Raw genomic sequence first — 12,602 nt, 5'->3', positions numbered from 1 at the left:
ATATGCCTACTTTTGAATAAATAAACTATCTTTTTATCTTTTATCAATGTTTCAGTTAATTGAAAATAATGGTTGGCAAATTAACCCTAAATTCACCTTAGTACTTACATAACTTCGTCTTAGCTAGCATTCAATCATACTTGATTATAATGTAGATTGTAACATAGAATTCATCGGTGTAGATATTCAATATTTTGAAATTGTGATAATTTTAAGTAGGTATATTTTCCATAAAACAATGATAAGGCGAATTTGGGGACGGGTAGCAAAGATTATATATTAGGTATTTTCATTTTTTTTACTTATAAACTCTTTTTACGCAGTTCTTTTTATCGTGAATGCAGGGAAAATGTTTTTCCTGGTAAATTATTAATTTAACATTTTACTTGGGGGAAGTTAGATACTTTTTTCAACCCTGATCCAACATTGACATCAGGGTTTTGTTAAAAATAACTAATGATATTCATATTCATGTAACAAATGAAGTAATAAATCAATCAAGTAGTTTAAGTATGACGGGTTATTCAGACCCACCTCGTATGCGTAATCAGGAATCAGATTACATGGTGATACAGAGTGTGCAATAAACAAGCGTGGTCTGGAAATTAATTGAGCAATAAAACTGGACATATTTCTAACCTTTCGTGCCACATTGTAGTAAACGTCAGAACTTATTGTGCTTTTCGTTCATAATCTTTTTTTAAAGTACATATTTTTTGTGAAATCGTGCCGCATTTCAATCTGTCATTGGGCTGAAAGGCATATTCATATTAAATATGATACTAAGAAAATATATTGTGAGAAAAACTAAACTTAATAACCACAATATATGTAATGTAGTATTGTAGAATCAATTTGCTTATAAAATAAATATTGTTTTGCCTGTCCCTTAGCAGTTTGTATGACGATTACATTCTGTTTTCTGCAGATTATCTGTGATTTTCACTCTTGAACTTAAAAATACGGGGTCATATTATCATAAAACCTTATTATTGAAAATATATATCAATGAGTGATTTACCCAAGCTAGATCGAGGCAGATGCAAGATCGTAGTTTATTTTGGTCCGAAAGGTGATTCAAAATTACTACAAATATAGTTTGGATAATATTATTTTTAGTATTTTAGGCAAGTCTAGGTTTAGCTAAGTAGGGTAATTAGGGTTATTTTGATAGAGAGGTGGGAGAGTGTTACAATTGGTAATTAACTTTGTTTGGTTGGATAATAAAATAAATAGCTTGCAATATAGTACTAAGTTACGATCATCATCATTGGCCTGTAATATCAATAAGATGATGGTTTAAACAGCGTCCATAAGAGTGCGGCACTTCCGCAAATGACAATTAAGGGCATTTTCATTTAACTTGTACTTTAAAGCGCGACTTAAGTCGTGTTTCAGTAACGTCTAACCGTTACATTCCTGACAAAATGTATGGGATTTGACATTGTCCGTCAGTTTTGTAACGATTGCTAACCGGCCGTTAAAGGTGTTCAATTAAGTGAAAATGCCCTTAAAGGGGCCCACTGATAAACAGTCCGCCGGACGGTATCGGCCTGCCAGTTGTTCGGAACTGTCAAAATTTTGTTCTAACTGACAGGCCGATACCGTCCGGCGGACTGTTATAGTATAAACAACATTATTTGCGGTATTTGACGTCTGTCACTCACAACAGCAATACTACGTAAAATGTCTTTCACATCGAAATCACAAAGGAAAACAACTGCACTGCGAACGTTTACGTTGTACGTCTTTTTTTTTTAATTTTAAGGTTGGCCGGACACCATCGTTATGAATCGGTAGTCGTCTAAGTAAATCGATACGAATTTTTCATTTTTTTTTTAATAAAAATAAGGAAAAGGTGGATAATTAACTGTAAATATAGATATATTTATCGTCACTTAACAGACAACAAATTTGACACAGAAATAACATAAATAAACTTTAAAATAGATCCCCAGTTAGTTTCAATTTTGACAATGGGTGCGACCTACTCGGTCGGTGTATTAAATGCATTTAGCTTGCGGGAAAACCATATAATTCTAGCTTTATTTAAATCTCAAATAAAAATTAATTATACGTCACGATACCTCAGTCTACGTGCCATCCAATCGTAATCGCTTGCTGTGACAATCGATTTGCGTTAGTTACATCGCTATATACGTCAGTCAAAATGTATCAAATACCGCAAATAATGTTGTTTATACTATAATCAGTGGGCCCCTTAAGTCCAATGCGAGAGCGGCAGCCGCGACCGCATAGCTGGCAGGAGATTGCCGTGCCCGGTGACGAAGGTGGGAGAACGGCGCGCTGGTGTCTCAGTTCTCCCTTAGTGTTAAGAAGGCTAAACCACGCTTCATCGTGTGCAACTACCCCTTCACCCAGGATGTTCCTCCTGGTCGCGATCTTCAGCCTCGATAAGCATACATAAATAGATAACAGATACTTAGGTAGGTACATAGTTAACATATATAATATTCATGAAGATTATAAACAAATAAATGCCCTTAACTTAATTTAATCGAACTCAAGACCTCTACCGACTAGCCTAGGAGGCCGTTTACACCTTTATAGATGATTAGCTCCGATAAGGACCTAAGCACTCGTAGGTATTTAAGATAATTTTCACACGCGAGTAATTTCTTTCTCTCGTTATTCAATTAGCTATGTAACGTTTGTCTTTATCTGCCATTTTTACTTATGCATTTGTAAGAAACGGATAAAACATAATTTAACTAAATCAGTCGCGGTATCATAGTCGCATTTTTATCACTTGTCATGTCATGCGTCACTTTCGCACTTAGGTACATACTTGTTAGAACGTGACAGGCATGATGACAGATGATAAAAAACCGGACATGTGCGAGTCGGACTCGCCTACCGAGGGTTCCGTACTTTTTAGTATTTGTTGTTATAGCGGCAACAGAAATACATCATCTGTGAAAATATCAACTGCCTAGCTATCACGGTTCATGAGATACAGCCTGGTGACAGACGGACGGACAGCGGAGTCTTAGTAATAGGGTCCCGTATTTACCCTTTGGGTACGGAACCCTAAAAATTGACCATCTTAGCCCTACAGTACGGATATGATGGTCGTTCTTGTCTACGTGACAGCGTGATAAAACGGTGTCCGTCACTTTCTATAAACGTGGTCCACGTGGATAAAGATGGATAGAGCTATCCATAATACGCCGGTAGGCTAAGTTTTATGAATAAGGGGGTAGGAAAGTGCGACAAAGCACATAAAGCATGGTCACACGCATGTCTGTACAAATTAATGAAATGACGATTAGTACGCAGCGGTATTGATTTACTTTATACCGATAGATTTTAGATGGATAAGTCATGTACTACTCGTACTCGAGTTTTTTGAAGTGAAAACTTCTTTAGCGGCGCTGTCACGCTGTGCACTTTTTGTGATGGGGAAAAAATGTTAAACTCGCGACAGGTCACGTGACCGTAAGATTCGTAAGACGTAAGACGGACACGTGACCTGATCGAAAAACTGTTAAAATGTCATTGAGTTTTCACTTCTGCCGGCACTCCCGGAGTGCAGCCCGTTGTTTTTTTATTTTATTTTAACATCTTATCGGTCAAGCGGTGGTGGCCGAGTGGATATGACGCCCGACTTTTAATCCGGAGGTCGCGGGTTCAAATCCTGGCTCGTACCAATGAGTTTTTCGGAACTTATGTACGAAATTTCATTTGATATCTACCACTAGCTTTTCGGTGAAGGAATACATCGTGAGGAAACCTGCATACATCTGCGAAGAAATTCAAAGGTGTATGTGAAGTCCCCAATCTGCATTGGGCTAGCGTGGGGACTATAGCCCAAACCCTCTCGTGCTTGAGAGGAGGCCTGTGCCCAGCAGTGAGACGTATATAGGCTAAATTATTATTCTCTTTATTCAATTAGGGTCTTAGGTTAGGGTTTTACAATGTGAGTATAAAAGTAAAATATAAAAACACTTACAAAACATAACAAAAATATATAAACACATTATAAAAAACCTAACCTAGGGTGCCTATTATTATTATTTGACATCTTATCGGTCAAGGTCCGCCGGACCTGCAATAATATGTTACACAACGAAAGCCGCAAAAATATCTGACACGACTTTATTTGTAGAGCCATAAGAGCGTGTCACATATTTTTGCAGCCTTCGAATAGTAACATATTAATGCAGGTGACTGTACGTTGTTTAGAGGACAAAATTATCACTCCCTCTAAATATTAGACAAGCTCCAAGTAAGTTTTCTTTTAAGCGGTTGTTGCGTAAGCATTTGCTAAAACAAGAGTTCGAATAATATCCATCATTGTTATATTTATAGTATGTATTGTATAAATATGTAGTAGTTTATATATATTTTCACCTCAGCAGCTCGAACAAGGGTACTTTGCTTCTTAAAAACAGTGAGCAAAATGCGATTTTGCTCACTGAGTCATTTTGTCTCACTCAGTGAGCAAAATCGCATTTTGCTCACTGAGCGTGTTTCACTCAGTGAGCAAAATGCGATTTTGCTCACTGAGTGAGACAAAATGACATTCAAGTGACCTTTATAGTCAAATGTCATTTCAACATGCGGGGTCTAATACAAATTCGATATACTTGGGTTCTATTATCTCTGTCCCTCTAGGTATGTTCTCACTGCTTAGGGTGAAAAATTTTGTGTACTACACGAGATCAAAGTTATTTACATCTCGTGCGCTTTTGAATCCCTTACTACGCTCAAGATTCTAAATTAGATTCACTCGCTACGCTCGTGAATCTATTATAGAATCTTTCGCTTGCACGGGACTCAAAATAAGCACTCGAAGAAATATCAAACTTTGATCTCTTGTTGTACAAATAACTATTTATTTATTTATGTAGTTTATATGTATAGTTTGCTTTTTTTATATTCACTGAATAGGTATATTTCTCTCTGCACCAATTGTAGATGTCTGTTTGGCCCTATGTTTGACTGGTAGAGAATGCCATTTGGCATTAAGTCCGCCATTTGTACATTTTTGTATATACTTTGTGCAATAAAGTATAAATAAATAAATAAAATTATTTACATGCCCAGTTCTTGGCAGTGAAGTTCATGTTAACATATCTTTAATAAAAACATTAATTTCAAGCGATAAGGCTCATAATCAATTGTAAAAAATATAATGTAATGTAGGATGTCATAATCAGTTGTCTTTGTCGATCTGTCCTCGACCGTACAGTAGGACATTGTACAACGAGGGGGGTAAGCGAGATTTTGTAAACGAGCTCTATAATTCCCGACAGCCGCAGGCTGGAAGGCTATAACACCCTAGAGAGATTTAGCTTTTTTTCAGATTTACCACCTGTATGAAATAAGATATTTTTCGCGATAGTAATAATTTAAAACTTTTTATATATGTTAATAAAATACGGCAATGACGTTAAATTAAGTTAATAATTTGTGTGTTTTTCATAGCTCGGAACATCAGTACCTCGCGTTGGGACACGACAGGTTAGCGGATAAACGTAGTTACAATATTTTTTTTGTAATCAGTATTTACTAAATCATTTTCAAAGTGTTATGCCTCTGTGTAAAAAGTCTCTCTAAATATGTGTTAAAATTTTATATATAAACATTATACATAATGAAAAAAAAGTTCTAACATAAACCATACAGGTGGCGGTGCCATCTTTTTGAGAAACGACATCTTGTGTTTTTTTGGAGGCAAAGTCCAAAAATAACACCTGTTTTATTTTAAATTTAGAACCCTCATTTATTCAATAAAAGTTCAATATATATTGCGGTATATGTACAAACATTTGTACGCAGGGTCTCAGGAGGTTAAGTTAGAGATTATGAACTTTATGATATTATTTTTAACCGAGCCTTAGAGAAATTAGCATAAAACCAATGTGGCTCAGATTAACTTAATACATTGTAATGTAAACTGGCATGCCATTGCAATATAGTTTTATTTTTATTTAACCTTAAGAAACCTATACCTAACTTGCTTTGCCGTTCAATGTTTAGGGGTCATCCATTAATTACGTCACACGTTTAGGGGGAGGGAGGGGGTCAAGAAAATGTGACATATTGTGACATGGGGGAGGGGGGAGGCACAAACTTTGTGACGTCACTTTAACTTCATCAGTAACCGAATTTTTTTTTTTTATTATTTTATTCGCTGTACATTTAAATCACAAGTTTTTAAAACGATAATCGTTTTTATTCTTTTAATTTTCTTTCCTAAGCAGTTTTGGGTTATAAAATTACTAATATTTATATCGTCAAAAATATTTTGATAAAATATTAATAATACTTAGGAACTTACTTAATTCGATTTGGCGATTTCGTAGAAAAAATGTGACGTCACACTAGGGGGGAGGGGTTTGCCAAATGTGACCAAATGTGACAAGGGGGGGGGGGGAGGGGTCAAAAAACCTAGAAATTCGTGTGACGTAATTAATGGATGACCCCTTATGTTTTTAACAGAGCGAGTGCGAAGGTCTTCGTTTCAGCAAATGCAAAAAAATGCCTTCTTATCTCTGTCCGTCTGTTCGCATGTTCTCCTCTAAAGTGTCATTCTATAGAACTTGCTAACTATGTAAACAAACCGCCATATTGAAACTGTCACTGAATGATGATTTCAGTATGGCGGTTTGTTTACATAGTTAGCAAGTTCCATAGAATGACACTTTACAGGTCGTATTTTTAAAGATTTTTATGTCGAATCTATATTCGTTTTTTTATTTCATTGATGGTGATTTTTAAATTTACACTATTATTTTATATTTTTCGTTGAAATTTATTGCAAGCTAATAAGTCTCTAAAGTGTCATTCTATGGAACTTGCTAACTATGTAAACAAACCGCCACACTGAAATCATCATTCAGTGACAGTTTCAATATGGCGGTTTGTTTACATAGTTAGTAAGTTCTATAGAATCACACTTTATCTTTAGGTAGGTATTTAAATATAAGTAAACAAACAATTTTTACATTTTCGGGTAGTTATAAGATTTATTGGTTAACCAACCAAATACAAAACCGACTGGATCTGTCACTGAACGACCTGACTTTATAGGTATTGCCTTTACCTCTCGCGTAGATCACGTTGGGGGGGGGGGGGGGGGGTTAAGGAAACCTCACGTATATTTTTCTACAGTGAACGAAACTAAGACCTCGGTTTCGTTAAACATAAATCTTCACTCTGCACTTCAAAATAGCGAGTCTATTTAACGAAAATAGAAAAATAAACAAATTTTCTATATACAATACTATTTATCTTAAAATTAGGTCGAATGAAAAAATTTCAAAAAAATACACGTGAGGTTGTGTGGGGGGAGGCGGGTAGCCAAAAACCTCACCAAACATCACCAAGGGGGAGGGGGGGTCAAAAAGTAGCCGAAAACACCTCGCGTGATTTGTGCACAACCCCTAAATGTTATTATTATTTCTAAATAAAATGTGCTAAACTTCAAAAAAAACTCTACTTAATGTTCCGCAGCGGGACAGTGGCAGGCGAGCCGATATTCCTTCCTGGCAGCGGCAGAACGGCAGTTGTCCTGATATGTGCAAAATGGCGTCTGGCAGACGAAGGGTAATTGAACTGTAAGGACTCTCAATCGACGCGAGAGGTTTGGGTAAAAGCTCGGCTGGTGGCTACCGCCTTGCTCTTGAATAAAAAAACTTGACCTAGACCACATTATTTGAGTAAGAACTATCAAGGTCGCTATAATAAAGGTAATTTCATCGTAAGCTCACAAAGGCAAGAAATTGCCAACAGGCAAACAGTTTAATGCCAATTGCTGTGTTTATGCTGAATAATGAACAAAGTTAATGGCCATTATTGTGTCTTATATCGTTGTAATAGAGTCGACAATTGCTCACTTTAACTGTCAGTTGGAGATCGATCGAGTGGCGGTCATGGGTGAGGACGGTTCGCAGACATTTTTGTAACTTGAAACTTCTTATGAAGATTAAACTAGTAATCCGCCCGAACAGAACCTCGCAACACATACTTTAACATACATTACCCTTTTAACCTCAGGCTGATCCTTCTTACCTATCGAACTTAGGTAGCTAAATTGTATGACTAGCGTGATATAGACAGTGCCGTATTTTCTGTCTTTCAATCACATAATGGTGTTATAAAGTGACATTGCGTCGGCTAAAGTCGCAAACCTCGTAACTCCATTTCAAGGCAATTAGTAATTGCTATATTTCGTTTTTTAGCATTAGAAAAAGACTACGCGATCTTAGACTTTTAACTGAAAATCGCTTTTTTTAAATCAGTAACTATTAGGTAAGTACCTACTTATGAAAGCAAAAAAATGTAAATATTTAATCGTATATGATTCATAATTGTTACATATTTCCCGTGACTTATTTTTCAAAAGTATTTTTCAATAAAAGACACGTCAAGATTGTTTACCTTTTTTTTAATGCTAAAAAACGAACTATACCTAAAGTCGCAAACCTCGTAACTTCTCCGGAGGAGTTCCAGGTATGCGACTTTAGCCGACGCACTGTCTTTATCACGTGGATAAAACTATCCATAATTTATCTGCTAAACTAAACTACGTTCCTGTAAAATTTCCTAAGATTAGGTACGCGAGATATCCTCGGTAAACTTACGTAAGATTATTTGTAAGTAATAAAACTAATAAATAGACAACATAAATTAAATAAGTTAGGACGTACCATTCCCGATGGCGTATTGTTGAAGCAGATCTGTCATGTTGACGTGGACGAGGCCACGTCTCTCCTGCATCAGGTTATCGCAGTGTGTCACCTTCCCGCTGCCCGGCCCACCTGCGTAAATAAATAACATTTACCTTGTGTACTTTCATAGTGTATTTCACCCCCTTTTGGGGTCATCCATTAATTACATCACACGTTTAGGGGTCACGTGATGTGACATGTTGTGACAGCGGGGAGGGGGGAGTCACAAACATTGTGACGTCACTCTAACTTATTTAAATTATTTAATTCGCTGTATAGTTAAATAACAAGTTTATGGAACGATACTCATTTTTATTCGTTTAATTTTCTTTCCTAATCAGTTTTGGGTTAAAAATTACTATTCGTTTCTTTTTTCAAAAATATTTTGATAAAATATTAAAAATAGGTTCAACCATGTTAATTCGATTTGCCGATTTCGTTGAAAAAATGTGACGTCACACCAGGGGGGAGGGGGGAGGGGTTTGCCAAATGTGACCTGTAGTAGGCTACTACACATTAACACCTAGAAATTCGTGTGATGTAATTAATGGATGACCCCTTTCATCCATTCAAAGAATGATTTTCGTTACAAAAATTACTATCCTAGGACTCTTCATAACACATTTAGCGTGAATATACTAGACTGACAGAAAAGGCTAGTTCGTGACACAGCAGATAAACCCGTCTGACCCTGCCTATGAAGCCGATGGTCCTGGGTTCGAATCCCAGTAAGGTAATTTTTTATTATATGTGTGATGAGCACAGATATTTGTTCCTGAGTCATGGTTGTATTCTATGTACTCAGTCTACTCACCCAGTATATGAATATGACAGGGACGGTCGGTGGGTCTTTGACGTGGCTGGAGTTCTGCATGGGGAAGGCTGCGGCGGGAGGGGTGGCGCGCCCCGCCCAGGTGCTGTCGTGCTATCGTACTCACCCAGTATGAATATGACAGGGACGGACGGTAGCTCAAACTTGACGTGGCTGGAGTTCTGCATGGGGAAGGCTGCGGCGGGAGGGGTGGCGCGCCCCGCCCAGGTGCTGTCGTGCTATCGTACTCACCCAGTATGAATATGACAGGGACGGATGGTAGCTCAAACTTGACGTGGCTGGAGTTCTGCATGGGGAAGGCTGCGGCGGGAGGGGTGGCGCGCCCCGCCCAGGTGCTGTCGTGCTATCGTACTCACCCAGTATGAATATGACAGGGACGGACGGTGGCTCAAACTTGACGTGGCTGGAGTTCTGCATGGGTAAGGCTGCGGCGGGAGGGGTGGCGCGCCCCACCCAGGTGCTGTCGTGCTATCGTACTCACCCAGTATGAATATGACAGGGACGGACGGTGGCTCAAACTTGACGTGGCTGGAGTTCTGCATGGGGAAGGCTGCGGCGGGAGGGGTGGCGCGCCCCACCCAGGTGCTGTCGTGCTATCGTACTCACCCAGTATGAATATGACAGGGACGGACGGTGGCTCAAACTTGACGTGGCTGGAGTTCTGCATGGGGAAGGCTGCGGCGGGAGGGGTGGCGCGCCCCGCCCAAGTGCTCTCGCGCCGCGTGTGAGCGCCGGTTGTCTCCACCTCATCATTGTTTTGTTCTGGAACAAAAAAGTTTGTCAAAAGTGCCCGAACGGAGTATCCCACGAAAGAGTCGCTTACGAAATGCTAATCTTATGGCATTGGCAATGCTAATCTTAAGTATTGATTATGGCATTTCGTAACGCTGCGTCTTACTTGGTCTTACGTAAGCGAACAACTCCCGAACGCGAGGCGGCGCGGCGCGGCGGGCCCAAGGCGTTCGCGTTCGCAACGAGATCGCCCACGTAGGACACTTCTATAGGTATCAAAGGATTGATTCTCCCCGCGCCGCATCGCTTCGCTTCGCGTTCGCGTGTTGTTCGCCTACGTAGTACGCTGCGGAGCAACACTTTCGTGGAATGCTCCGGCTCCGGCTTCAAATCAACCCATCTCCGGGCTAATGGTTCCAAAATGGTAGTCTTTCAAGGTGTTATATATTCATAAACGTCTGTCAAATCTAAAATGCCGTTGATAATTATTGGTTGTACCTTTCTGACATTTTAAAATTTGTTATTAGTCTTATTACCTAAGATACAAAATAATGAATATCTTAAAAACCTAACAAAAACATGTTTGATGTGACTGATGTGGTAGCTAAATAAAATAAAGGGTTACCTACCTAAATTGGTTATTGACAAAAACAATATTTTATATACAAGCTTGTATCGCTGCCTCCGAATGTCGGGAAATGGATCTTGGAAGAAAAATTCGACCTAAACAAACTAAGTATACAGATATACCTAAACTGTATAAGTGGTAAATAATTGTACATCCCTACTAAAGAAAACTTAGAGGGCCATTCAGCATATAAAGTTAGTCCAAGAAAAGTCTGCAGCGCTTTTGATAGCCCACGCAGTGCAAGTGTTATTTTAAACGTCAAACTTCTATGAACTGATGACGTATAAATAACACTTGCACTGTGTGGGCTATCAAAAGTTCTGCAGACTTTTCCTGGTCTAACTCTTGCTGTGTACCTTCTGTGTACAGTTTACAAAAACGCATTAAAGAAATTACTTGACATTGTAAAGTCAAACAAATTATAGTAAACTTTAGAATTAATCAAAGAATAATCTTAGCTAAGTAAATAAAGTCTACAAATGTTACGTCATCATTACGTCATATTACATGTTTCAAATATGGAACGTCTCTCCAACACTTCACTCCTTTGAGCAACACCGGCTTCCGACACGTCGGAAGGGAGGGGCCCAAGCGATATCTTACCGTACAAATCTTTCTGCCATTTTTTGAGGGGGGAAAGGTGCGCACAGTTGCACTTCTTACACACTTACATATAAAATCCAATCTGTAATGACGATACAAATACATAGAAAATGACACCCTACAATCTACATAGACAAATCTTGCACACCTCGATCTGTTTTTGTGTACGGACGAGTCACAAGTGTCACAACACGCACACTAACACATTTTTGTCGAAGAATTTTCTTGTTTTTTGAAGTCGGATTTGTCGCTCGACCGATCCGCAATTTGTACGGCGAGCAAAATCGATAAGTAAATCCAACAATTACATGAGACTAAAATATAATAATTGTGTTTAAACGTATGATATTTAAAAAAAACCGGCCTCGTGCGAGTCGGACTCGCGTTTCTAGGGTTCCGTACATAAGTCCGACTCACGCTTGACTGCACATTTCTAATAGGTTTTCCTGTCATCTATAGGTAAAGAACTATTTTGTGTATTTTTTTTCAAAATTTTAGACCCAGTAGTTTCGGAGATAAAGAGGGGGGAATGGTAATTTTTCGGCTATTTTCTTAAATAACTTCGATCCTCTGTATTTTAAAATTATAAAAAAAATATGTCCATCTTTGGGTCACTAATTTACATGTATGTACCAAATTTCAACTTAATTGGTCCAGTAGTTTTCGAGAAAATAGGCTGTGACAGACGGACAGACAGACAGACGCACGAGTGATCCTATAAGGGTTCCGTTTTTTCTTTTGAGGTACGGAACCCTAAAAATTATTACATGTGAATTGTAACACCTTCTTTTTATAAATTTAATTGATGTCCCCGACCTCTTTTTACAACAAAAAACCGAGCAATTAGGCATTTTTTCTGCTGCTGTGTTCACTCGCGCGACTGTACTCGGTCTAGTTTAAAATCCGAGCGCAACTAGTTTTATTACCCGTGCTAGATCAGTTGATCTTGTACCTAGGTAGAGGGAAAATAGTGCGAATGCCGCCTCCCTTCCGTGTTGCTCGAAGCTTCATATGTTGTCGATTTTTTTAATTTTCGTCAGATTTCGATAAAAAAAAATCGGTGGTATTTTCGTAACTCCACAGTAAATTAATATAAAGTGTCATTCTA

General features: G+C 38.4%; 1 protein-coding gene across 1 annotated transcript in view; it reads right to left on the bottom strand.

Annotated features, from left to right (window-relative positions):
* LOC134790939 (adenylate kinase isoenzyme 5) overlaps positions 1 to 12,602 on the bottom strand; it is a 53,672-nt gene that overhangs the window by 37,758 nt on the left and 3,312 nt on the right. The window contains exons 2-3 of the mRNA XM_063761957.1: positions 10,138 to 10,293; positions 8,679 to 8,789 (exon numbers count right to left, since the gene is read on the bottom strand). Coding sequence (XP_063618027.1) covers positions 8,679 to 8,789; positions 10,138 to 10,293 — 267 coding nt within the window. The remainder of the gene's footprint in view (positions 1 to 8,678; positions 8,790 to 10,137; positions 10,294 to 12,602) is intronic.

The sequence above is a fragment of the Cydia splendana genome, chromosome 5, assembly GCF_910591565.1.
Source record: "Cydia splendana chromosome 5, ilCydSple1.2, whole genome shotgun sequence".
In the NCBI taxonomy this organism is placed as follows: Eukaryota; Metazoa; Arthropoda; class Insecta; order Lepidoptera; family Tortricidae; genus Cydia; species Cydia splendana.
Note: the sequence above shows the minus strand (reverse complement) of the source record. Positions and strands in the feature narration are given on the sequence as shown.